Below are 27,095 nucleotides of genomic sequence, written 5' to 3'. Positions count from 1 at the left end.
CTAAGCTTATATCTTAGTCTCCACCTCAAATTCCAGGTGTGGTCTACCATTTTAACTAATTGAGGAACAACAATGACACTTTCTCTACAGTCATAGTAAACCATATCTTCAAGTGCAGTGCAAGGGACAAAAGAGGCATATGTGTTCTGTAAACCAATACAAAAGAAAACTAAACAAAACATTTGAATGTTATAATTTTTAAGTGGAGAGCAATTTTAGGCATCATTGTTGAGTAAATTTAAGCAACACCTGTGGAAGGATGATCTAGAAAAGAAAAGGAGAGTACTATATATATATATATATATATATATATATATGTGTCAGCTTTTTGTCTTCTTTTTTGACAGGATTTGTGATTAAGGTAAGTGAGCTAAACTGGACAAGCTTCACATTGCACATTACAGTTGTATATCGCAGTGGGTTTTTTTTAACAAAATTATCTCTTTTAACATATTTGTTTTCAAGACACCAAACAAAACAAGATAACAAAAGTCAAAGTGCTTAGATTTAGAAAGTCTAGTGCAGATACATTTAAAACTTCAGTGAGTTTAACGAATATATTTGCCAAACAACCAAATCAGTAACTGATGCTTTGAATGCAAGGCAGGATAATAATCTTAGGAGATGTGACCACACGTTTACGTAGTTCGACTGATTTAAATTTTGCCCATATTGATGAAGCGCTGAGATTTCTGTCTTGCCATCTGATATTGCTTGCGTGAAAACTGGGCATTGTCGATTCCTTCTCGTAGTCTCTGTGGAGTGTGAAGCAAAAGAGGTCAAACAGGCCAGTTTGTTCTTGTCAGAAAATGAAATGCAGTCATTTTGATAGCTATGTACATTTAAAGCAAATATGAGCCTGAAAGGGATACAACTAGTGCAACCTGTGTAACTACCTTGATGACTGCTTAAAATCTATGAAATAGCACACTAAATATAAAATGCCCAGTGCCATATTCTACACTGGGCATTGAAATTTTACTTGTCATTTTCGCTTTAATTGAATTACATTCATTAAAAACTTTCGAGTTTTAATTTCGAAACAAAACATGCGCCTGTGATGTTTACCTCAGCCATGTCAGCATGTTTCATGTGTATCACTTTCACTAGCGCCTGTCCATCCTTCCTAATGAGGTTCATTTTGTTCTGTTCCTGCACCAACATCAAGATTGTTGTCAAGCAATGATCATTTATTCACCATATATCAGTTAGAAAGCCTGTACAATTGTCAATCTACAATCAATGTAATTCTGTATCTGCTAATACTAAAAGTAGCATTTATGTACCCGGTAATATATCTTCAAATCTCCTCCCTCTGCACTTGGAGGCCTTTGGAAATTCTCAAACTGACATTCCCATTCTTTATTGAAATGTCCAATCACATCGATCTCCTTCACACACATCACTCTCCTGAATGAAAAAGAAACCAACACACACAGCACATGGAAAAGAGAAAATGAGGAAAATGTCACTGTTTCATCATTTTCCTGTTGTTGGAATACCTGTTGGTGATAATGATGTTTGTTTTTCTGTGCCCTGGGTACTCATAGTGTTCTCTGAAGATCTCTCCATCCAACTGTTTAATTTCAGACCTCTGAAAAACATACACACTCATGCAGCACTATACACAAAGTATGGCACACACTGCTTTATGGCTCTGCACGTTTACTCTTTCTGCAATAACAATCGGAATCATTTTCAAATGAACAAATCATAAATCATCTGAAATGCATAAAATGATCATAGTTTCATGTCAAAGAGGAGTATTGATTTATTCCAGGTTAATCACAGGAGTCAAGCAAGCTCTTCAGTTAACACCATTACAACAGTAAAGCCACATTAAAACAAATGATTACATGACAATTATGAACCATGTGTTATGTATATAAGATAAATATACTATAAAGTATATAGGAAAATACATCAGACATTAATTCCAACATGCACTGTAAAATGCCTATTTATTTATTGCATATAAATGAGGTTGCATATATTAATATGCACATTTGATGTATTCACAATGATTAAGAATAAACATTATGTCAATAAATATATTTTATATAGACTGTAATTTTATGTTATCAGAGTTCAGATGCATGGAAATGCATTTACAGACATAAGTTTAAAGAAATTAAAATGAAGTTTAGAAAAATAGACAAACTTTGCCAGCTCCATATCCTATTCAAAACAAATCCAATAATTATTTAAATATTAATACGGAAAATCTATTATTGTTTGCCATCATGTGGTTTTGAAGTCTTAAAACTACCTTGTTTTCTTAAATTTAGGAAATTAAATTTAAATAAAGGATATAGTGATATAAAACGAATATAATAAAAATGTTTGAGGTATAATGCTGAAATTATTTTTGGCAAAATGAATAGAGACAAAAAAAAAAAAAAATTCTAGATAAGAAAAGTAGCAAAGCTGTAAAGGTGCACAAGACAGACAACTTCAGATGCAGACTTAGGATATTATGTAATTTCCTAAACTCAATAATGAGACATTCCATTGTAGGTGGACCAGGCTAGACTGGATGTAGCACTGAATATCCAGTTTGGTTCATTTAAGTGCAACAATATCTTAAAAGTTTTTAATAACATGGATATTTAAGATAATAATCCCATCTCCCACTCCCATTTTACATTTCCTCAGGCTGCATTTGGGAAAGGACAGAAAAGAGAGAAAATACGAAATGTTAAAACAAGAATTCATTTCTTCACAGCAGGGATGGAGTCAGTTCAACTTTTTTCAATTAAGAATACAATTAGAATTTGTACAAGGGGATTTGGAATTTGTTTGAGTTTGAGGCAAAACACCACAGTTAAACATCATAAAAAATACATCTGGGGTAAAAAAAAAAAAAATCTGAACATTGAATAAAACCAGTTTCAAAATAATTTTGTTGACACATTAGAGTTAAATGTTTTTATAGAGTGGATTTTGGATATCTCTTTTTATCAATATATAAATAAAAAATACTGTCAACCATCAGAAGACAAAAACTATCATGTTTTTAAGAATAAAATGTGTAAAAAACTTGATGAATGAGAAATATTTTTTGAGAAAACAGCCTTTAGATTTGTACAGGTATGTACTGGAATCAAAATCCATAGACACAAATAGATAAAATAAACACTTAAATGTGGATTTTTCTCCCCACAGAAAGATAGCCCCAAATCCTCAAAATTGACCAGTGCATGAAAAAAAAAAAAAAAAAAACATTGGTTTAGCCTGTAGTGTGTTGCCTTAATCTGTCAAACTGACTCCAATCCTTCAAAACAATTTGGCTGTTAGTAGTTGTTAAATTAAAACAGAGGGTCATGCTGAATAAAATCCTTCTCATCGGGGTTTAGTAGCTTGGTCACTAGGGTTGACAGGTGACCTCACCTGAAAGAGGTCATAGCCCCCCGACTCATGGTGGTCGTAGGGCCGTATGATGCCATCCTCTTGTACGAGACGCACTGGCCTTAATTTGGTCACCTCCTCAGTTGATTCTGCTACCCTGCAAATCAAGTCAGAAACAGCATCTTAGATAACTCTGACAAAGACAACATCCTGTGATCTAGCGGTTTTATATCCAGGTAAAAATGCGGGCAACGGGTGAGTCATTCTTAGTGACCAGAATCTACTCAATTAAAGTTCATCTGAGCATGCCCGAACAGCCGCAATGCATCTCAAGAGTCATTTAAAAAGCGTCAACCTACAAAGTTTCTTTGTGCTATTGCGTGCAGTGTCTGATTCCTTAAGCCCTTTCTCACCTTTGGTTACTTCTACAGTGCGAGCATGGAAAAGCAACATGATTAGTTCATACAGTTAGCGTTGATCAGTTCGGATTACGTTATGGAGAGCATAACGAATGGATGGATGATTGAACGTATAAGCGTATAAGAGAATCACTGGAGGGGTGGGGGGCATCGCTGTTCCAGCTTGTCGGGAAAGGTTTGGCATGAAAAAGCCAGGGGTGGGAACACCGTAAAACACAACAGATTTGCCAACTCATCTTTTTAGGGCAGAATTAATGGAATGGGTCAAAAATGTGATTGGTTAGCCTGGTCATCGACTGCCTTTGAAATCATAATGCTTCTTTTGCTATTGCGCGTGGTTACACCATAGAGTCCAGTGCATCAGCAGTGCAGTGAGCTCGTGCAGTGGACTTGGTCTGACAAGCAGAGCAGTCGGAGAGTGAGAGCGACATCATCCAAATTTCACCCCAAAAATGGAACTCATTTACTCACCCTCATGTCGTTCCAAACTTGCATTACTTTTATCTTCCATAGAATACAAAAAAAGTTTGTCCATATAATGAAAGTCAATGGGGTCCAAAACAGCACTGGACTTTCATTGTGATGACAAAAAGCACTAAAAGAACATTCAAAATATCTTCTTTTGTGTTCCGCAGGAGAAAGTAAGTCATACAGATTTGGAACGACATGAGGGTGAGTAAATGATGACAGAATCTTAATTTCTGGGTGAACTACCCCTTTAACTGTTTGATTATTGAGACACTATATATAAAAACGCTGCCCATTTTTTTCATTTAAAGGACCACTTTCCTTAAATATAGTGAGTATACGTGTTTATCTGTACTTTCGCTCCTCTATATACCATCTCTGCTCCTGTCTGTGCTGTTCTGCTCATCAGACTTTCCACCGGCCCCAAAATGCACCAGTCAAAGGGGTGTGGAGATCAGAAGCAAATGTTACAATGATGGGAAAATAGGCACATGTTGATGAATCCAGTTATAAGAGGATTCTTGAACTGTAGATTACGGCAGAATGCTCTGCGCTACAGCTCACATCCTTTGCTTCCCAAGATGCAATACTTACCTTTCAACAATTCACACCCTGTAATATAAAAAATTCATTCATGCTGCCAAATTTGTTTGGACTCAGGAAACAAGCAAACCCAACTGAGTGAATGCAGAGGGATCATTCACTGTCATCTCTCTAGGTAACATGGGCATAAATACACATACATTCACGCTTCAGTCATCCAGACCTTCATATGCACATCTGTACACATACACTCATGAGTGTCCAAATACTCACTGAACTAAAAAGAACAAACACATCCAGGAATTAACTTATGAAAAACATGAAAGAAAGAGTCACAAAATTAGTTGACACTCAAAAAAAAAAAAAAAGAAAGTCACAAAATTAGTTGACACTCAGGGGGAAAAAAAAGAAAACAAAAACAACAAGACAACAAAATACAAAAGAGACACAAATTAAGACACTGACACAATTACAGTAGATACATCTTAATTGATAGTCTACGGTATATTAAAAAATTGCCAGAGGAAAGTTTTAATTAAACATCTTTCTTGTCCTTTCAGAATGGATATCATCATCAATATCTTCCTCCCTTCCAAAAGATTGCTTAGATAATATAAATATTTTTTAATTTAGAGTGCAATGACATCTGCGCTTACATAATATGATACATTAAAACATTCTCTCTGTCCTATAGCAGGAAGTAGACAAGATTTCCAAGCTATACTTAGGATGGGGGGAAGTGGCCTCATGACTTCCACTCTGCAATGAGTAAATGTGGGTCCCCTTCAAACCGCTTGTGGTCCTATTATGACTACATATCAGTTTTTGGGTTCAAAATATTGCTTAATAAACATCTTCATTTGAAAATAGGAACTATTTTATTTGTTTGGGGTCCGTAAGATTTTCTTTTTGTTTTAATAAAAATGATCTGATTGAATAGAAATTCGAAAGAAAACAGCATTCATTTGAAATAGAAATCTTTTGTGACATTATAAATATCTTTACTGTGACTTTAGATCAATTTAATGCATCCTTGCTGAATAAAAGTTAATTTCTTAAAAAAAAAAAAATCTTACTAACCCCAAACTTTTGAACAAACTTTTGTTTGGATGTGTGCATATAGATGTAATATTCATGTGCATGTGTGTCTCACCTCTGAATGCCCTGAAAAGTACTGCTTGCCATGTCTATGATGCCCCCTGTAGGTCTGGCCACCACTCCAACCAGGCCTTTCCCAATGCCCTTGAAGAAGCCTGCAGCCCCCTCTTTCTTTGCACCTAAACCCATGGCAGATTATTAAATGACATATTATACATTCTTGTCCAAGGTTCTTGCCATTATTCTGTATGTACTTGTGTATTTTCAATGGCCAAAAATTGTTACTGTTTACCTATTTGTTTTAGTTTTTTTTATATTTTTGCCAAAACTGAATACAAAAACAGATTGAATCAATTTAAGTGATGCATCAGCAGTAAACTGCCATACCTTCCACCGGTTTTGTCACAATTCCTGTTACTCCACCAACCACTCCCTGAAGGAGAACATGCCAAAAGTCAATTCATGCTATACACAATGGAACTTTGTTATATAATGGAAAAATAGAAAGGGTAATGCTTGGATGTCAGGAACTTCACTACCTTAAGGAAACCCTTTCCTCCTTTAGCCAGACTTTCTCCAAAGTCCTTAGTGGGTCTGTTCATTTCCTCTCTCCGTTTCTGCTGATACTCTTTGTCCATAGTGATGGCAGCCAAGCCTTTACCTACAGAGCCTGTTATACGGGACACCATGCCAGCTGCGCCCCCTAGTAAGATAATGTAGAAACAAAACAAGAATGTGCAGTAAGGATCCTCAGTGAGTATATATAGGCTTTAGAGAGAAAATTAAGGTGCCTTACCCACTGTGTGGCCCAGCAAACTTCGAACACCGATAACAAAACCTTCTGCAAATTCCTCAGGTCCTTGAACAGCCCCCTACACACACAAACAAATAGCACAAATTAAACCAATCTCAGAGCACACAAATCATAACTTGACAACCTTGTAAACCTGACACTGCAATGTTGATTGAAATAAATATACCTCAAATCTGTACTTATATCTGGCATTTAAAAGAGAACACACTCACATTTGTACTGAATTTAATGATGAGGCCTAAATGAACATATAAATTAACAGCATTTGTCAGACCTGGATGGGCTCATAGAAGAAAGCCTCCACTCCTTCTGATAAGCCTCGGATCAAGCCAAATGGATTTCCAAGAACATCCAGACCCAAAACCAACACGTACATCTGCGTCAAGAACTGTGAGGAGAGAAAAAGACTTTCAGATACAATGATGAAGTGTGTTAGAGAGTGTATGCTCATGTAACAACCTCTGACATTGTATGAGTGTATTTAGATCACCCACTTGTTCAGTGTAGTGTCTGATCACCGCCCACATCAGTTTCTCTCGCCGGTAGAACTGATATTTCACCTCAAAGTAAGCCAGTCTGAAAAAAAGAGCGAGACAAAAAGACGTCAATCAATGCCTAAGTGAATCGTATTTTCAAAGAGGCATATGAGTCAGTATTAGAGTGCATGCACATCTGAAAGCCTTACTTGAAAATCAGATCATCTACATCAGTGAGTGTGGCACCAATGCTTTTGAGCAGGAGGTTGACGGACTGGATGGCCACCATATCACCCTTCTCAGAATCATCTCCACTGGAGCCCAGAGACAGACTCAGATGCAGCTACACACACACACACACACACACACACACACACACACACACACACACGTTAAACATACACAATTACATGACTTGTTTGATGCAGCTGCTCATCAAGGAAATTTATCAATCATTTCTCATTATTTAAATCATTCATATGCTGGTAGACAAGTAAGATTCAGTTGATTCAGTTTAGTCTTTCATATGAAAGTACAGACAAGCACGTCATTAACTTGGGTAAACAATGGGGGGGAAAGGTTGACGCTGGTAGATCTCGTTTTGCTCAATAGAATTTATATGAAACTCCACTACTGTTCAAAAGATTGGGGTCAGTAAATTCCTTTTAAATTCAGAAAGAATGCATTAAAAGTGAAGGTTAAGATATTTAAGATGTCTATGTTCTTTTGAACTTTCTAATTATCAAGGAATCCTGAAAAAAATGTATCTCAATTTCCAAAAAATATTATGAAGAACAACTATTTTCAACATTGATAATAATACGAAATGTTTCTAGAGCACTAAGTCGGCATATTATAATGATTTCTGAAGGATCATGTGACACTGGAGACTGGAGTAATGATGTTGAAAATTCAGCTTTGCCATCACAGGAATAAATTACATTTTAAAATACATTAAAATAACAGTAATAATATTTCAAAATATTACTGTTTTACTGTATATTTGATAAATAAATGCAACCTTGGTGAGCATAAGAGTCTTCTTTCAAAAACATTAAAAACTGTATCGACCCCAAACTATTGACCAGTAGTGTGTCACTGTCCAATCATGCTGTAGCATGTGGAAGACTAAAACTAGAGAGGTGGTCTTATTTAAAATGTTGTTGACAAGTGACCTTGAAGAGATCATGTGCTGTGTTTTGAAGTGGACTGTGGTGTTGATTCATTACTTTAATAGGGGAGATGTGGAAATGCTCAAAGAAGCTCAGGCCCGAGGTGTCTGTCATGGAGCTCTCCATCAGCTGAGCCTGCAGCGCCTCCAGATCCTTCTCTATCAGCTTATTCTGAAGCACAGAGAAACACATACTGACATCTCCAGCCCCCTCTTCATTCACTTTTCATAAAGCCACACATGAGTGAAACAAACACAGAAGAATGTCATGATGGAGGAAATGTTTACCACTGCGATCATTGTGGATTCATTTCACTAGTAACATTATGTGATAGAATGTGAACACCTGCTGGAAGATGCAGTAGTTACCTTCTCTTTACTATCCTGGGAGTCGATGGCTGGGGTAAACAGGTTGAGGATTGCCCCCAAGAAACCCTGATCAATCTTCACTGCCATCTCCTGTACTAATGCCATAAAGTACCTACAGAAAAACAAACACTGCCAGTCAAAGGTTTGGATCTACTCATTCTTTCTACTTAAAAACAACAATAAAGTCATCAAAACTATGAAATAACACATGGAATTAAGGTAATTATGTAGTGTCAATTTTTTTTACTTTAAATTTGACAAAAAACAAACAAACAAAAAAAACATACACTTCCATTCAAAAATTTGGGGACAGTAAGAAATTTTAATGTTTTTGAAAGAAGTCTCTTATGCTCACCATGGCTGCATGTATTTAATTTAAAATACAGTAAAACAGTAATATTGTGAAATATTAATTGTAGTAAATAGTAAATAGTAATTAATTGTAGTAAAAATATTAAATAGTAATTGTGGAAACCGTAAAAAAAATTCTTTGATAATGATGATAAAAATAATAATAATTCGTTACATTTATATATCGCTTTTCTTGGCACTCAAAGCGCTTTTTATAGAAAGGGGAATCCCCTCAACCACCACCAGTGTGCAGCATACACCTGGATGATGTGACCATGCAACCATACTGCGCCAGAACGCCCACCACACACCAGCTTATTGGTGGAGAGGAGACAGAGTGATGAAGCCAATCAGTATATGGGGATGATTAGGCGGTCAGAGACCACTGGGCAAACCAATGGCATTTTGAATGACCTCAGAGAGTCAGGACCTCGGTTTAACGTCTCATCCGAAGGACGGTGCTTTTTGACAATATAGTGTCCCCATTACTATACTGGGGCGTTAGGACCCACAGACCACAGGGTGAGCACCCCCTGCTAGCCTCACCAACACCTCTTGCAGCAGCAACCTAGTTTTCCCAGTAGGTCTCCCATCCAGGTACTGACCAGGCTCAGCCCTGCTTAGCTTCAGTGGGCAACCAGTCTTGAGCTACAGGGTGATATGGCTGCTAAGCAAATGATGAGCAAAGTTCAAAAGAACAGCATTTACTTTATTTTTTATAACAATGTAAAAGTCTTTACTGTCACTTTTGATCAATTTAATGTCGATATCAATAATAATCACGATAAATGTCAAATCTTTATTTATTTCAAGTTTAAGGCAGATTTTTGCTCCTAAGTGAAAGTTGTAGAAACCAGACAGTTAATTGTGACCACAGTTAAAACCATACATATAGCACCTCAATACCATGGTAAAATGTAACTATATAGTTTCTATGGTATACACATGTATAAAAAAAACAGTAGCCTAAATAAATGTAGTATAAATGAACAAACGCTATAGCTTAATCGCAAAAAGTAATTATATTCCATTCCTCCTTTAATACATTTAATACATGTCTACATTAATAATATAATACAATTTTATATGAATGTCAAACATTTCCGCCACAATACCATAGTGCAGTTAGTGTTACTAAAGTAAATCCATGGTAAATGATGGCGATTTGTAGATTGACAAGCCGTTTCATCTTCATCTGGCTTTAAAGTAGTTTAAATCACCGAGACATTTGTGTTCTTCACTGATTTCAAACGCTTCACACTAGATCTCACACCGATGTTTAGTTGTCGCGTGATCGAGACCGATTGAGCAGAGCAGATAAATGGCCAGTGTGGCGCGTTTCAAATGTTTTTGTTACGCTTTTGGCGTATACATTTTATATTAAACATTTATCTCTTTTTATCGTTATATCGAGAAAAATATACAGCGAAAATTATCGTTAGGATTTTATCGCCCAGCCCTAATTTCACACAAGAGAGAAGAAAGCAATGTGGTTAATTTATTTGAATTAGTACACAATAAGGAAACGTAAATCAGTGTGCCATCACTTACTTAAACTGCATGACTTGGCTGTGCTCATTAAACCTTGTGATGACGCTCACGTCAATAAATGGCTTCGGCTCTAAAGATAAAGGGGATATGTGTTCATGTCCACTCACTCTAAATGTGCACTCAGAACTGTATTAGCTTAGATGCAGCCTTTATATGTTAGCTGGTGTTTGTACCTGAGTCTTGAACAATAGATTTTGGAAGAGGAACAGGATGAAAAACAGTAGGAAATATAGCTCCCGGCAGCTGATTATCCACCTGGAACAAATATATGGTGAACATAATAACTGAACGACTGCCAAAACCGACGGAAGCGTGATATTCAACAAGTACATTGTGTGTGGGTGTTACCTGTAGCCAATAGAGCTGTGCACGTAGACTCCTCTGGTGAGGCGACTGTTTCAACTCAACATGAATGCCAGGCAGGAAGTTTCTCCTGATATGGCAGGAAAATGGCTGTCTCATCAACATGGGCAATCTCCCAAAGTTGACCTGTTTTAATAAAGAATACTATAAAGTCTAACAACATAAACAATCTTATTAATCAAAGTTTTCCTGGTAAAGTCCTTTATTACCTCTAGGCCAGTTTCTAGTCTAGTCCAGACTGGTTCACTCTTGCTGCTGATGTGTTTCTGGTAGGCTTTCTCCAACAGTTCAATGTTCTTGTTGTTAAAGGACTTCCAGCGGTTCTTTGGTCTCATCTCCCAAACCACACCAGAACTTAAAAACACAATTCAATCATCATCAAAAAATCACCTTGACAGGAAAGTGGCATTTATGTTCCCCTTTTAAAAGTCTTAGAAGCATTTGAAATTATGAGTGTTACAACACTGAATGCTGGGTGTGGGTTTATTTACCTGGTGATGCCAACGTATGCAATCTCCTGCCTGATGTCATTGTTGATGAGTGACAGGCCCAGGTTCTGTAATGAGATGTTGACTTCCTGCTGGAACTGCTCCAGCTCCTCCGCCTGCCGTGCTTTTGTGACTATGCCGACATCCTCGGTGAAGATCAGCACCCGCTGGCGGCCGTCCAGGAAAGACACCCAGTGAGTCTGAACTAAGCTGCTATAAGAAAACTGCCCACACTCATCCTAAAGACAATGACATGGGAATGACATGAGCAGCAACATAAGACGATCAGCAGATTCTCTGACCCAGAATCCTTCTCTAACCTTGACAAGGTCCAGTTCTCCACTGTGGTCTTGACAGCTCCAGCAAAGCTTCCTCTCCCCTGCTGGATCGTCCCATGCAAAACGCTGAGCTTCACCTGGTCTCAGTGCCCAAGACTCCTCACATCCTCTGCACAAGTACAGAGACACAGACACAGATTAGAGTTAGGAAACATATTCACACGCTCCAAAACACTCAATAAGAGAATACAGATGTCAAAAAAAGTACCAGTATTTTGGTACCACAGTCGAAAAAGGCACTTCTTAATCAAATTTCTTGTCTTGGCGATTGGTTTGTTTTAACTGAATGTATGTAAAAAAAAAAGTCAAATATATTGGATCTGTGCATTACAGTTTAAATGAGATCTTACAGATCTTTCTTTGTACATTAAATACATTTTTTAGTTTATTATTATTTATCACTGTATATACACACAATACAAACTGTATTTGATCAAAAATACAGTAAAAACAGTAATGTTGTAAAATATGATTACAATATAACAACTGTTTTTTTTATTTTAATAATATTTTAAAACACACGAGCTGCTTCTTAAGGATTCTTCGATAAATAGAAAGAACATTTTTTGTAACAATATAAATATCTTCACTTTTGATCAATTTAATGCATCCTTGCTTATGGTATTGAAATTATGGTATTGGTCTTATTGACTACTGAAACCTGGGTATTGTGACAACCCTAGTTTCCACAAAAGACTAATAGATCTTCATGGTCTTTCTCATCAGACATATTTTCATTAATCGGTCATATGAAGTAAAATATTAAAGCGGTTAGACCTCTGTCTGAAGTTGACAGTGGCTGTGGGCGTGTGGTTCACAACCAAAGCAGGTGCAGCTCCATCATAGTAATCAGTGAAGCTGACGACAGTGGAGTGGTCTGAGATATTCACATCCACTATCACGCCACCATACTGATGGAAAAGAAGATTACAATTTAGGTGCTCAATACGGTTTAATAAAGTATATTTAGCATCATGTTTACATCCAGAGCATGTTCACCTGATCCATGCGCAGCAGAGTCCCGTTGTCCTGCTTGTTGAAGAAGAATGATTTGGAGATAGATTCAGATCCCACAACTCGTGCACACAGCTTCCCTGTGCTGGACTCAGGCCAAAAAGGCAAACACTGTAACACACACAATTGTACAGTCAACACAAATACAATGAGTGCATACTGCTGCCTTTGATAAAAAATGAATTCATATCTGACCTCAGTGGAGGAGATGTAGTGCCACTTGTTGCTGAAACCATTGTTATTTTGCACCTCTCCAACCTCAAGCTCAAACGAAGACTTATTGACCAGCGTGTAAAAGGGACTCATGATAACAATTCGTGTCAGATTAAAGCTGCTCATCTGGATGCTGACCCCAACCTGGTACATCAAATGACATTTTCCATACTATACATTATAATGTTGTTGTGTCTAAATTCACATGTACAGTAGCACTTAAAAAGATTTTAGCTTTTAGTGTATTTCTCATTTATTTAGACAAAATAGTATAGATTTTTAATATCGGGCATCTCTAATCAGCCATAACATGAAAATAATTAAATATAAGTAGAGATGCAGCAATATTAAAATTCTTTGATGATAGTTAAAGTCACCATGAAATCAAAATGGACAATTCTTATTTTTTTTGTTTATTATAAATTATTTATTCGGTATTATATATTTTTTTTTCTTTTAAATTCATTTTCTTTTAAATTCATGTGCCCTTGTAATCTTTAATAAAAATAACTTCCCCTCTCTGGCGTGAGGGCGGGACAACCTGTCACTCACATAACATCACAGCAATAGCAAACTACAATGATCCCAAAAACAACAACAATCCAATCAATTCCAAATGGACAAAATCAAGTCCCGCTCTACATTGTTTCTTGTTCGAGAAGCCGTTTCACTCGGATATATGTCACAATAAGAGAATGAAAGATGATCGCAACTACTGTTTCATGCTGATTTTAAATGTTCAAAGCATTTACCAAGTAGTCCCCGCCTTTGACTGGACAGCGCACACATCCATAGCTGCCAACGGTGTCCAGCGAGAAGCCATCAGACCAGGAGCTGGTGGACACACAGAGTTGCACCTGAAAGGAAGAGCAGCATGTACATTTAGAAAGGAATATCTGAATGTTGTATTAAAATCTACAGGTAAAACATGGCTTTCCAAACATGACAGCCCAAACACATTTTTATTCATGATTAGGCTAATAGCTGTACAGATTTATCGTTCAAACACCTTATTCTTGCTGAAGAGATTCTTCTTTTTAAAGGAGAACAGAATGACGTCTCTGAAGTCGGATGGGTGTTTCACACAGGTATCCTCGGCACGATACTGCAGCACACGGGACGTCTTATTGATGATCCAGTATGGACTATAAACAGAGAGGATCATTTTGCTGTTCACGTGAGACACATGCACACCCACATCCAAGGTCAGTTCCTCTGTGGTGTCGCAGGTGAAGCAGATGGAGAAGAACTCAGGCATGTCTCTGCTAACCCTCATACGCCCAGTCCAGTTGCGACCTTGGTACTTGATCAAAACAAGTTCCATTATTTCACCGCCAACATTCGAATTCAGCACATCCGCCGCACTGCCCTCCTGAAGCTCATAGAAGTCAGCAGAGCCCTATGAGAGACGTGATGAGGTTTTAATACATGTCTGTTGGCTAATATTAAATAGATGTTAAATCATACTGATTTTTAATATGAATGTGTCATACACAAATGTTTGGGGTCAGTACGATTTTTTTAATTATATTTTTATTCAGCAAGGACAAATTAAATTGATCAAGAGTGGCAATATAGACATTTATAATTCAAACGAAGGAAGGCTGTTCTTTTGAGCTTTCTATTCTATTCTATTAAAAAAAAAGCATTATGGTTTCCAAAAAAATTTTAAGCAGCACAACCTTTTTCAACATTGATAATAATAGCAAATGTTTCATGAACACCAAATAAGCATATTAGAATGATTTCTGAAGAATCATGTGACTGACGACTGGAGTAATAACTGCTGAAAATTCAGCTTTGCCATCACATGAATAAATTACATTTTAAAATATATTAAATTAGGAAAAAGGTATTTTGAATCGTAATAATATTTCACAATATTACTGTTGTGAGACTATTTTTGATCAAATAAATGCAGTCTTGGTGAGCATAAGAGACTTTTTAACATTTAAAAAAATCTTACTGACCACAAACTTTTAAATGGTAGAGTGTGTCAAACGGATCTTAGCATTTGTGTATTGAAAGTGCAATATTCCGCACCTCCAGTAGGTAGCGTATTGAGTAAGGTAACAGGTTTTTGACAGTGACAGCTGGGTGCAGGTGGATGACATAAGCAGGGTCCCAGTCCCCTTCCCCGTGGCTGGCGATGTGGCTGAGGTCATCAGGCACGGCCAGTGTGTTCACCACCAGTGGCAGGAAGCTGCTGTCTATGGCAGGGCACTGCAGCACAGCTTGAACCTCTGAGCTCACGTGCACCTGTTCCTTCCATGAGATGCATGTGGACGATGCGCGATACTGATCTTCTAAAGGACCAACAGGCAGCAAGAACAGCTGACTCCTGATGGAATACATATAGCAAAGTTACATTATAAAGTACAGGTAGTTTATTTGACAGTATATTGCAGGGGTGTCAAGCACAAGATAAAAAAAATACCAAAATATGCAAAAAAAAGAATTAAATGTTTGTGATCTTTTATAATTTTGTATATTTGTAATATATTCTATTTTTAGCTTTTTGATAGGGTCGCATAACTCTTTAATTTGTTGTTTTGGACCTATTTTTAGGTCTTTTTATTCACTTTGTACTCTGAAATGGATAATTAAATCTGAAGTTGTCCAGCTAAGAGCAGCATGTTGCTGTAGTCAAAAATGTAGTTTGATAAATATTCTCTTTGGCGATTTCATACGTAAATGTAATCTAAAGCCCCCTGGTGCATGAAAACAATAAACTTGACACCCCTGGTATAGTGATTGAATTGTAAATATGCATGATATGTAGTCAAAGATCTTCTTTACAGTTGCCACTCATGATATTTAACTCATGTGAATTCAAAATGCACTGAAACAAAGTAGGCAATTACACTTAGCCCATACCTGTAAGCTTCTAGGGGAACATGACACTCCTTCTCAGGCTCAGCAACCCCTACATTCACCATCACTCCAAGTTCAGAAGAGTACTTCAGAATGGCAAAAGGCACTGAGAAATGGTTCTTTATCTGTTAACACATAATTAACATACAGTTAACGTGCACTAAAATATCAATGTAACTGTGATTTTAACGAGGTCTTTTTCATGAATAATTATTTCTTTATCGAGACAGGAGGACAGACGCTCTCTGCAGGTAAAGTGAGCAGACGAACCTGTAGGGGGGACCGTACTGTGATGACCTTGTTGCCCTCGCTGGCGTCGATCTGAAGCAGCACAGACACAGCTTCCATTTGCATGGGTCCTCTGACATTATACAGTCTACGGCCAGGCTTATCCAACGGGATATTTGAAATCTCACTATAACCTGAGGGAACTGCACAGAGGAGGTTTATGATTAGGATTAGGGTAGTCATGACCTAAAAAATATTACTCTGTAGCTCGAATATTAAAGGATACTATAAAAATGATTTAAAGGTAATATAACAAATAGAATAACCAGATCTGACTTCCTATATGCTTGTATGGGTAACTAAAGTAAAAATGTTCAAATGGTTTAAAACTTAGAGAGTGACCTACCAAGACAGCATTTTTGGGCATCATAGACATGCTTGAACTTCTTAAGTGCATATTATGCCCAAAAATACTATCTAGGTAGGCAGCTTACTAGGTTTTGAGGCACAACCCTAGGCATTTGAATAGTTTACGAAGTGTATATTATCCGTGTTACTGACCTACGCTGAGATTGAATAAGCAGCTTTCCTGCCTCTGCAGTGCGGACAGTCGTGATGAACGCTCAAAGGATGAATGGTCCAAATCCACACTTTTATCCACAGCCAATTCGTGCAGTTTTCCCAGTGTGGATGAGCCAACCAAACGCAGGTTAGCGCTGTGCTGAACAATGAGAGGAATGCCCAATGAATTGCGAATGGTGAACGAGGATTTCTCCTTGAGAGAATGGTCAAAAGTGGAGGCTGTGCTCTCTGAGAATGCCTGACAAGAGAGAAATAAATGAACAAGTTTAATTTTATATATATGTTTAGCATACACTACTGTTCAAAAGTTTTGGGTTGGTAAGATTCTTTCTTTTTATGTTTCTGAAAGAAGTCTTTTATTCTCACCAAGGCTGCATTTATTTAACAAACATACAGTAAAACAGTAATATTGTGAAATATTAATACATTTTAAAATAACTATTTTCTATTTTAATATAAAATAAAAATTTCCTGCTGAATTTTCAGCATCATCAGTCCTGTCTTCAGAGCCACATAATCCTTCAGAAATCATTCTAATATGCCGATTTGGTGTTCATGAAACATTTCTTATTATTATCAATGTTGAAAACAGTTGTGCTACTTAATATTTTTGTGGAAACCATGATACTTTATTTTTCAGGATTGTTGGATGAATGAAAAGTAAAAAAAAAAAAAAAAAAAGATTTATTTGAAATGGAAATCTTTTGAAACATTATAAAGGATTTTAATGTCACTTTTTGTTTACCTTAGCCAGGTTGTTGAAGACAATGAGGCAGCACTTGGACACAGTGATGTTCATGGTGTCTTTGGAACATATGGTGATGGCTGTGCGAGGGTCTGGCAACATAATAAAATCCTCCCCAGGACATGGACTTTTATCTCGAACAGGGTTATTCTTCATCTACACACAGAAACACACAAATAATCACTAACACAACAACCTTCAAGATATTTGATAGGGTGGGAACGTGGATTCATGTTTATACGCAGAAGTGAAAAAAGAAGCGAAATTCTACTTACGTTTAATTTGAGCTTCCACCTCTGTTTCCCATTGTCCACTCTCTCAAGCAGTGGCTCCCATACTGCATGAGTCTCGTTGAAGTAATTCACCTCCAGTGTCATATCTGCAGAGACACTAAGCAATGACGACCAGTTCTGTGCAGTACCGGTGAACGATGATTCTGCAAGCAGCAAGGGAACCGTCCGATGCCCCAAGCCTGACTCCAACGTGACCTGCACCACCTTCACGCTCATCCCAAAACTCTCTCCGTCCTTACTGCTGTCCACATCCTTAAAGCTCTCAGTGACCTCGGAGGCCGTGTCCACACCAAGGAACCAGTAGTTTGCATTAGCAACTTTTATCAAAGACCAGAGACTGTTCAGGTCATCGGACGTCTGCTGTGACGGCTCTTCTTTAGGTTTGGGAGCCATGGCCGCCGTGATGGTAATGAAAGTGTTAAGAATGATAGGAGAGATCTGAGACAGCAAGATGGAGAAAAAGCAGGTTAGTTCAACACGGATTAGCAAATACTCAAATGATATGTAATGAAAACATAAGATATTTGCATAATACTGTATACATTTACACAGAGAAGAACATGTCGTAATCTTGACAGTGTTACAGCATCTTTGTACACACACAAAAAAAAGGTGTAGTCTTTTACAGTTTAGGGAGCAAATACACTAGCGTTCAAAAGTTTGGGGTCAGTACGATTTTTTTTTTTTTTTTTTTTTTAAGAAATCAATACTGTTATTCACAAAGATGCATTCAATTGGTTAAATGTGACTGTAAAGACATTTCTATTGTTACAAAAGATTTCTACTTCAACTACTGGAAATGATATTCTTTTGAACTTCTAATCAAAATTATTAAACAGCAGAAATATGTCTTAACATTGATAAAAAATAAATGTTTCTTGAGCTACAAATCAGTGTATCAGAAGGATTTCAGAAGGATCATGTGACACTGATGGAAAAGCTGAATTTTCAGTATTATTACTCCAGTCTTCACAGGAAGAAATTACATTTTTTAAATATATTAAAATAGAAAAAAGTTATTTAAACTGTAATAATATTTCACAATATTAGTGTTTTACTGTATATTTGATAAATAAATGCAGCCTTGGAGAGCATAAGAGAGTTCTGTCAAAAACATTAAAAATTTGATCGACCCCGAACTATTGAATGGTAGTGTATATGTTCCTCTAGTTATTTCACAAGATATCAATATGGCAAACAGATAACACCCACTTTTACTATGACCTCCTCTACAGTTAAAGAACCAGTTAATGGGGCATTGGCTGGCATTTTGGTCTCAAGTTCAACAGAGCACGGTCTCAGCACCTGCAGTAAATACAAATTCATAGTTTGCAAATCATTATAGAGAAAACTGCAGTTTCACAACATGCACTATATTTTCGCTACACCTCTTGAAAAAAACAGTACAACTTTATTCCTGTTGTAAAAATAGAGTTAAAACAGAAAAATATTAGTAGGAATCAATAAACATACGGTGGTCACGGCTTTGTCACCCTCAGTCCTGATGAAGGGGCAGGCGAGCACTTTGAGGCTTTTGACGCTGGCCTTCATGGCCTGGCCGGTGTCTTCAGACAGCAGGCTAAAATCACACTGGAATGAGGCTACCAGCGCAGGAGCATTGGCCTTCATCAGATCAGCCACAAACACAACCTCTGGGTCCACCACAACTGCTCGCAGTCTTGTTCTCGGAGCTGGGGCTGATGATAGGAAATAAATAAATAAATTTAAACACAATTTGTTTAAACACAATTGATTTCCCAGTTGTTTATGATGATCAGATAAACATTTTTGTTTTAATTTATAGAAATTGTACTTAAGTATTTCTAGCCAAAATACTTTAGAACTGATAAACAAAATGCATATTATTGACTATAACCATTTTCATGACCAGGAAGATTTTATTAATTTCCATGACTTGTCCAAGTGTAGAAATCACACTCTTGAAATTCCCTGACATTTCCTATTTCCAGGACTGTGAGACACAAACATTATTTTTGCAGTTATGTTTGATGCTGCTGGTAGCAAAAAATGACAAACTTAACCTTTACAACTGCAAGTACAAGGTTTAACTTGTTCTGAGACCCTCAATGACAAAAAGTTGTTCACAGTGTAAATCTACAATATACTGGCTTCACACAACATTTTACATTTAACATGCAACAGCTCATTTTTTCAGCAGTAGCATTCACACCTGCTTTAGGTTCACACTGGATTTTGGGTTCTGAGACGTATTTGAGTGGCAGCTGATTGGTTTTCTCTTGCTGTGTGGGCGAACTTGTAGGCAGAGCTTGCACAAAAAAGTCGGCAACAGCCAACAGGAACTCCACGCTAGCACACAGATAGAGCTTCTGCAGCACAGCGACCACCGAGCGTTCATCCACACTCTGAGAATATGTCACATCAATCATGGGCTCTGTTGTCTCCTCATCACGCCTTCCCAGCATCCTATAGGGAAAAATAATATTGAGCGATCAAACCAGAGGGATAAGGCCTAAAAACAAGATTGTATAAAAAGTAGATGCTTATTTCTTCTGAAATGCTCTCTGTCTGTCAATCATTTTATGTAATGTCACATTAAATAAAAGTGTTTCTTAGTTGTAATTTAGGGCCCTATCTTGCACCCGGCGCAAATGACTTTGTACACTGACGCATGTATTTTGCACCCGCGCAAAGCGGGCTTTTCCCTCCACAGACGCACGTCGGTAAACTAGGAAATGAACTTGCGCTCCCTGGGCGGGTCGGAGCAAAAAGGAGGCGTGTTTCGGCGCAAACATTCCCTAGTGCTATTTTGCAGTTCCAGAAAACAATTCCGCCACTGACCAGAAAAAAACTAGTCTAAAGTCAGTGGCGCGTTGCGCGTTGTTCATAATGCTATTTTAAGCGCGCATGCTTGGCCATAATGTAGCGGGTGCACAACGCGCATACACTTTGATTCTCTCATTAACACAGATACAGCAGTTTTTATTTTTGCAAATTATACATTATAACAAGGAAAAATATTAACACATGAGGGAAATCATTGTGGTGTCCATGAAGATGTAAAAAAATGTAGGCCTAAATCTAGCTTACACATTTACCCAAATTTTTCAGGCTAATTGTAGTAATGACGAATCAGACCTGTTTGCCCAATAGTGGCAAGACACATATGTATATAAGGACATCTGACAAATTAGTTTGTCCGTCAAGAAGCAGGAAAAAATCTCCCATCCCCATACAACGTCACTTCTCTGTCTTTCACTGCCCTGACAAGAACGTCGGTCTCCTCGGCTGTGTACCGCTCCTGGCGCGCGCCTGGTAAATCCGCCATAATAATAACAATCCGCCATAATAATAACAATCCGCCATGCAACATGCGCACCTGCTCTTAAAAGGGTATGTTGGATGACGCTCTGATTGGTTTATTTCACGTTACGCCCAAACCACAGCTATGAATAATGAAGCTATTTCAGACCAACCCCTTTTAAACTTGCGTCGGGCGCAAGAGTCATTTATCCCGTCGGTAAAATAGCAACAGAGCCCAAGACCCGCCCACAAAGTTACTTGCGCTTCGCGCTTGATACTTGCGTTTCAGATCGTTAAAATAGGGCCCTAAGTGTTTAAAACTATTTTTTTTTTTTACATTTCATGTTTTTGAAAGATGTCTCTTGTGCTCACCAAGGCTAGATTTATTTGATCAAAATAAAGAAAACACAGTAATATTGTGAAATATGATTACAATTTAAATGAACTGTTTTCCATTTTTATATATTTTAAAAAGTCATTTATTCCTGTGGCACAGTATTCAGTGTCACTTGATCTTTTCAAAAACATTTAAAAAAATATTTTAATTATTGCTAACTTTTGACCTATAATAGGACCTAAATAATATATATATAATTACGTTTATTTTATAATTGTTTGTTATTGTATTAGGTTTTATTATGTGTAAATCACCTGGATGTGACTCTTTGAATGCCGCTCCTCCTGTCATCCAGTGTGCATGTGGTGAGGATGGTGGAGACCTCCATATTCCCATTACTAAACATTTTGCCTGAAGTCTCCATTTTACGCAGCATAAATTCACCTAAACACAACTGCTCCTGATGTACAGAGGGCTAGAGAAAGAAAGAGATGGAGGGGGGGTAAAATGCTTTTTTTAAATGCTCACTTTAGGACTGTAACTGTAAACAGTCACTGATGTTCACCAATCTGTAGGCTTTATACACACCTGTACAGGGTCGTTACTGTAGAGCATGAGGCCAAGCGACTCAACATTAAAGCTGAATTTGACACTCTCCAGAAGCTCTGTCTCCTTCAGTTTATTTTCAGACAGCTTCTCCACAAGAATCTCTGAGCCTACACAAAACAAGGCCATCCGTTGAGTTCTTCTCTATAAGCAAGATCATTATACAAAACATCTGTGTGTAACTGTTTTCTCTCACCAGTGGCCGTACGTGCTCTGACAAGCAAACTCTCTTGTTTGAGGGCTAACTCTGAGCCAATCGGTGTGTCAGATTGAAGGCTGCTCGCCTCCCCGATGTTCTCCATCAGAATCCGCAGCAGGACAGTCAGGTCATCTTGACACAGAGCCACCTGGAACATGTGAGAATCTTGATTTCCCAACAATCACTCCAATTTTATAATTCCATATAACCAGATCCCAGAATATATGGACCAGCCAAAACTATAATAATTATTATAGTTTATAAAAATAGTAATTTCCACAGACTGTGACATTAGATCCATTTAAAGGGATAGTTCATCCAAAAATCATCATCATTTTCTCACCCTCAAGTTGTTCAAAACCTATATGAATTTCTTTGTTATGTGGAACACAAAATCAAAAAAAAAAAATTTTTCTCTTTGTTTTTTTAATCAAAATCTCATAACTCGATCTTGCAGTGAAACTACCAGACTTTTTCAATAACCTGGGTAAAAAAAATCTAAAATTCACTCTCTATATACTTTGCTACTTCTGTTATATTGCGACCTTTTAAAAAGCAGAGAATATGTTCTGGCATCATACATCCGGTATGTGAACAGACCTTCATTGGCTTCAGATCTCCATCCACCTCTATGGCAGCCATCTTCTGGTACCATGATGCCGCCAGATTACGTTTTACAGACAGAACCAGGTTGACTGGCTCCAACAGTTTTGAACTAGACTGATTTGAGTCCTGCTCCATGAAAATTCTGAGGATATCGAACAAAAGGATGCATAAGAGGAAACATACAAAGGACAACTAGAATGCTGGCTTTGAAAATTCATGAAATTAATTCTGTTCAGTTTATTATCAGATCTGTAAATGGACATATGCTGCATATAATTATACTTTGAAAAGTAAGTCTGAGAATCCTAGATAAGCTTCATGGCAGTGGACTACCTGGACAGCTTTAGCTGAGTGAGCTCGATATCCATATTATCTATGACAGCAGGCAGCGGACAACCTTCCACTGGGAGCAGAGAGAAGCTGTTTCCCACAGTAATGAGACCCAGGTCCGCCTCCACAGCATTATGGGATGTGGAGGACTGAGGGATTATGATAAGGGGGGCCTTCAGTCTAATGTTCATAGTAAGTCTGAAGCTCTTTTGAGCAAAATCTCTCACACTGGAAGCTGCTTTCTCCGCGGCCTGAGCCGTGGCAGCACTGAGAGCCTCTTTAGCGGTCTGGAAGTTATTACTGAAATTCTGTAGAGAGAGAAAGTAAAGGTAAGTTAGTGTGCTTGAATTAGAAGAGGCCATAGGTGCAATTTAAACTCACCAGCAATGACATGACGAATTTGTGAAGGTAGACCACTTGAATACAGCCCACGTTGAGTTTCACTTTGCCATCGACCTTTGAAGTGTCGGTATACCCAGCCCCCTCAGTGGCTTTGGGTGTTAGACTCATGCTGAAGCTGAACACCTCATCGCCTACGATGGAGATGGCCTAGAGAACCAGAAATAACAAATAACAGATATTGCAGTTCACTTTACTTTCACTTCAGTTGTATTTTGTTTAAATAAATTCCAGCTTAAAAATATATAATTGTAAATAAAATAGTAAATAGTTAAATGAATGGTAAAAGTCTATAAGATTAACTGTCTGGCTAACTTGCCTTCTTGTGAATTGTTTTAGGATCCACATTGATGACGAGGAAGTCACGCAGACGTGTGGATATGTGTGTCTGAGTTCCTTGCATTTGTAGAGAACCATCCAAACCTACAGGAGGAGCAGTTTTATAATCAGCCACCAAACAAAACCAGCTTTAGAATTAACAAGGAGCAGATGATACACATAAAACAAATAAACAAGTTGCTTTAATACAACAATTTAAAATAAAAAAACAATAATACAACGTGATTATAACATTTTATGGTAAATAACTAAAGTTGGTATATAATATTAAATGCATTATATCCTAAATACAATAATATTGATGTACTAAAAGCTTACATTTTAAAGCCTGTATTAATTTATTACTGTTTTGCAGTAGCAGTAATGTAGTAACTTTATAACAATATATACCACATGGTGGTTTTTAATTAAAAAAAAAGAAATGGATTGAAACCTTGAATCTTGATGTCTGCCATGTTGCTCTTCTGGTCACACACCAACACATTAAATGCACCAAGCTGCATATTCACCATCAGGTCAATGATGTCACCATCAGAGGGAGAGCTCAATGCAGCTAAGACAAAAAACAATTCTTCATTACTTCATTCTTAAAACATGTGAAAGAATTCAGTGTTTGTCAGTTTCAGTGAGTGTGTTTACTGGATTTAGCTGAGGTAGTTCTCATGTCGTCACTCTTTTTGCTCTCTCTCTCAGGCGAGGGCAGACTGCTGGTGGATAGGGCAGCAGACAGGAAGTCCATAGTAGACAGGAGAGCCTCAGTATGCAACATCAAGTCTAGAGAGGAGAATACCACCTAAAGACACACAAAGGCCTGTTACACCCTCAATTTCCAAAACTGTATATTATTTTACATTATTTACAGATGCTTACATTGATCTTCTGCTCAGTATTCTGGTAAACGCTAGCAAAGTTGGGCCCATTTCGATCAGCCTACAAAGACAGGAATCAAGTTTAAGATCGCCATTCATGCATTCAATGGAGCATGAACCTCTCAACCCCTGCTACTTGTTTGTCTTCCATTATGAAGATTTCAACTGTAATTCTAGGAATACATTAAAAAAAGTAATCCAATCAATATTGAAAGATCAATTAGCACTGTTTCTGAAAATATTACATAGCCATCTATACATTTACACATCTATGCATTTCATCAGAACTTGATTAATATGCATTCATATCTCTGGACTTTTAACAGTATACTCATGAGTGACCGTCAGGAGCTAAAATGAAAGGCACTCCATAAACACTAAATAGCGTAATGGCTATTATAAAACGGTTAGTTCCAATCCTTGATTCTGATTGGTCAATAGCTGTGCTTTATTCATGATAAAAACACGGCTATGACCGCTTCACCCAACGGTTCTATTTATCACTGCGCAACACTGCAGTTCCTATGTTGTTTTTATTTGAGCTTTCATGCATATTACACATTGGAACGTTGTTGCTGTTCACGGTCAGGGACTATTTTTTTTCTAGCAGAAGGAAGGCTTTTAGTGATTTTACTTCATGAAAGTTGCACAAGTTGCACATATTTTTTTTTTACTTTAATATTTTTATTGTGTGGTAACCGTTTTATAAAAGCAATAAGGTACTCGAGGCAAGTGCTGTATCGTGAATAAGTAACAGCTGAAGGGCGTTGTTAGGCACGACGCGAAGCGGAGTATATTTTTTCCTACTGTGGAAGTCAATGGGTGCCGTCAACTGTTTGGTTGCCAACATTCCAAAATATCTTCTTTTGTGTTCAACAGAAGAAACAAACTCACACAGGTTTAGAACAACTTGAGGGTGAGTAAATGATGACAAAAAACTACCCATTGACAATATAGGCTTGACTATATTTTCAATCACTTGACAATATAGGAGGTTTTTAACAATGTCTGTATAGGTAATTTGATCATTAGCTAGAGCTTATAGACTAATGCAATGATTGAAATTATGCACTTACATTTGTACATAAGAAAGAAATGGATACCTTAAAATATTTGACTTCAAAAAGATCTGCTCCAGACTCTGCTGAAGAACTGATTATACAGAGCGGCTCTCCATTTGAATCTGCAAAAAAATAAAAAATAATAATAATAATAAAATGATTTATTTATATTATATACTTAAACTATGTGTTTATAGGTTCACAAATATAAATTAATTCTTTGCACTGTGAGTGTTTTAAACCAAGTGCTACACACCAGGGAATTCTAGGCACTTCATGGAAATGGTTTTGATGTATGTTGTGGCCTCCATGTCATATTTTCGAACTTTGGTATCAATTCCAAGCTGAGCTACATGGAGAACCAAAAAGGGAGACTCTTGCCCATTTTTAGACTTTTTCAACTTCAGCATAACCTAGAAAAATGGGAAGATGCAGGATTCTAAGTCCACACCAGATTCCTAGTCAACAAATCTGGAGTTATTACTGAAAGACAACTGAAAATAAGAACTTAAGTGAGGTTAATCACCTCCTTGATTTCAAAATTGAGCAGCACATTGACAACATTCTCAGTAAAAGCACCATTGGTCAATGCAGGTTGAAGCCCTGTCCCCTCAGGAAGTGTCACTATCAATCCTTCATCTATAACAGCTTCATCTGTGGAGGAAAAAAGGGTAAAATGAAGCCCTCAAATAAACTTTACTGGCTGAAGTTTAGTGATGAATTAAACCTTTAGCAGAAGTTTTTGTTCCCTCCACTGCAGCAGTCCTGCTTCCCTCGCCAATGTTCTCTGCTAGGATTCTCATGAGGACCCCAAAATCCTCCTGGCCAAGAGCAATCTACAGATGCCAGAAAAGTACTAATCTTTAGTCTTTAGTTCTCTCCAAGCAATCATCTTTGGTTCCCATTTTAGATTAACACTTTCACTTTCGAAACATCACGAGAAACTCACGTTCATTGATTGAAGTCCTCCTTTGACCTCCACTCCAGGAATTTTGTTGTACCAGGTGGAAGCCAAATTACGCTTGACTAAAAGCTCGAGATTTATGGGCTCCAGAATTTCAATATCTAGATTAGCAGCATCATGCTTCAGAACAGTCCTGGAGAAAGAAGATCAAATATAGAAGACTGAGAAAGTTAGGGAGCCATCTCTAAATCATTTGAATCGAACACCAAACAGGCTCAGAAAATCAGTGTTGTTATTGTTAACAAACTAAAGCTATTAACTTATAAAAAAGTACTTAGATTTTACTCAAAATGTTGCCTTGCCAACGAACTGAATTAAATAAATTTATTTTGAAGTACTAACATTACTAAAACTGAA

The 27,095-nt window shown here is 37.4% G+C and overlaps 1 protein-coding gene across 1 annotated transcript in view; it reads right to left on the bottom strand.

Moving 5' to 3' along the window:
- Window positions 1–543: 543 nt before the first annotated feature.
- Window positions 544–27,095, bottom strand: part of vps13c (vacuolar protein sorting 13 homolog C) — a 51,407-nt gene continuing 24,855 nt past the window's right edge. The window contains exons 38-86 of the mRNA XM_056267355.1: window positions 26,724–26,871; window positions 26,502–26,610; window positions 26,301–26,428; window positions 26,031–26,187; window positions 25,817–25,896; window positions 24,715–24,774; window positions 24,484–24,637; window positions 24,278–24,397; window positions 23,825–23,928; window positions 23,488–23,655; window positions 23,110–23,414; window positions 22,771–22,918; window positions 22,168–22,318; window positions 21,954–22,081; window positions 21,680–21,840; window positions 19,938–20,191; window positions 19,220–19,443; window positions 18,959–19,051; window positions 17,729–18,184; window positions 17,454–17,609; window positions 16,688–16,946; window positions 16,169–16,329; window positions 15,902–16,023; window positions 15,068–15,365; window positions 14,034–14,423; window positions 13,777–13,881; window positions 13,007–13,168; window positions 12,797–12,922; window positions 12,575–12,708; window positions 11,780–11,906; window positions 11,463–11,698; window positions 11,181–11,325; window positions 10,957–11,097; window positions 10,782–10,863; window positions 10,609–10,678; window positions 8,707–8,818; window positions 8,396–8,509; window positions 7,376–7,509; window positions 7,185–7,266; window positions 6,965–7,078; window positions 6,673–6,748; window positions 6,416–6,579; window positions 6,264–6,309; window positions 5,932–6,055; window positions 3,391–3,505; window positions 1,503–1,594; window positions 1,287–1,410; window positions 1,069–1,152; window positions 544–755 (exon numbers count right to left, since the gene is read on the bottom strand). Of these exons, the coding sequence (XP_056123330.1) occupies window positions 657–755; window positions 1,069–1,152; window positions 1,287–1,410; window positions 1,503–1,594; window positions 3,391–3,505; window positions 5,932–6,055; window positions 6,264–6,309; window positions 6,416–6,579; window positions 6,673–6,748; window positions 6,965–7,078; window positions 7,185–7,266; window positions 7,376–7,509; window positions 8,396–8,509; window positions 8,707–8,818; window positions 10,609–10,678; window positions 10,782–10,863; window positions 10,957–11,097; window positions 11,181–11,325; window positions 11,463–11,698; window positions 11,780–11,906; window positions 12,575–12,708; window positions 12,797–12,922; window positions 13,007–13,168; window positions 13,777–13,881; window positions 14,034–14,423; window positions 15,068–15,365; window positions 15,902–16,023; window positions 16,169–16,329; window positions 16,688–16,946; window positions 17,454–17,609; window positions 17,729–18,184; window positions 18,959–19,051; window positions 19,220–19,443; window positions 19,938–20,191; window positions 21,680–21,840; window positions 21,954–22,081; window positions 22,168–22,318; window positions 22,771–22,918; window positions 23,110–23,414; window positions 23,488–23,655; window positions 23,825–23,928; window positions 24,278–24,397; window positions 24,484–24,637; window positions 24,715–24,774; window positions 25,817–25,896; window positions 26,031–26,187; window positions 26,301–26,428; window positions 26,502–26,610; window positions 26,724–26,871 (7,342 nt within the window). The 3' untranslated portion in view covers window positions 544–656. The remainder of the gene's footprint in view (window positions 756–1,068; window positions 1,153–1,286; window positions 1,411–1,502; window positions 1,595–3,390; window positions 3,506–5,931; window positions 6,056–6,263; window positions 6,310–6,415; window positions 6,580–6,672; window positions 6,749–6,964; window positions 7,079–7,184; window positions 7,267–7,375; window positions 7,510–8,395; window positions 8,510–8,706; window positions 8,819–10,608; window positions 10,679–10,781; window positions 10,864–10,956; window positions 11,098–11,180; window positions 11,326–11,462; window positions 11,699–11,779; window positions 11,907–12,574; window positions 12,709–12,796; window positions 12,923–13,006; window positions 13,169–13,776; window positions 13,882–14,033; window positions 14,424–15,067; window positions 15,366–15,901; window positions 16,024–16,168; window positions 16,330–16,687; window positions 16,947–17,453; window positions 17,610–17,728; window positions 18,185–18,958; window positions 19,052–19,219; window positions 19,444–19,937; window positions 20,192–21,679; window positions 21,841–21,953; window positions 22,082–22,167; window positions 22,319–22,770; window positions 22,919–23,109; window positions 23,415–23,487; window positions 23,656–23,824; window positions 23,929–24,277; window positions 24,398–24,483; window positions 24,638–24,714; window positions 24,775–25,816; window positions 25,897–26,030; window positions 26,188–26,300; window positions 26,429–26,501; window positions 26,611–26,723; window positions 26,872–27,095) is intronic.

This window comes from Rhinichthys klamathensis, unplaced genomic scaffold (genome assembly GCF_029890125.1).
Source record: "Rhinichthys klamathensis goyatoka isolate OS25496 unplaced genomic scaffold, OSU_Roscu_1.1 h1tg000258l_1, whole genome shotgun sequence".
NCBI classification, from domain to species: Eukaryota; Metazoa; Chordata; class Actinopteri; order Cypriniformes; family Leuciscidae; genus Rhinichthys; species Rhinichthys klamathensis.
Note: the sequence above shows the minus strand (reverse complement) of the source record. Positions and strands in the feature narration are given on the sequence as shown.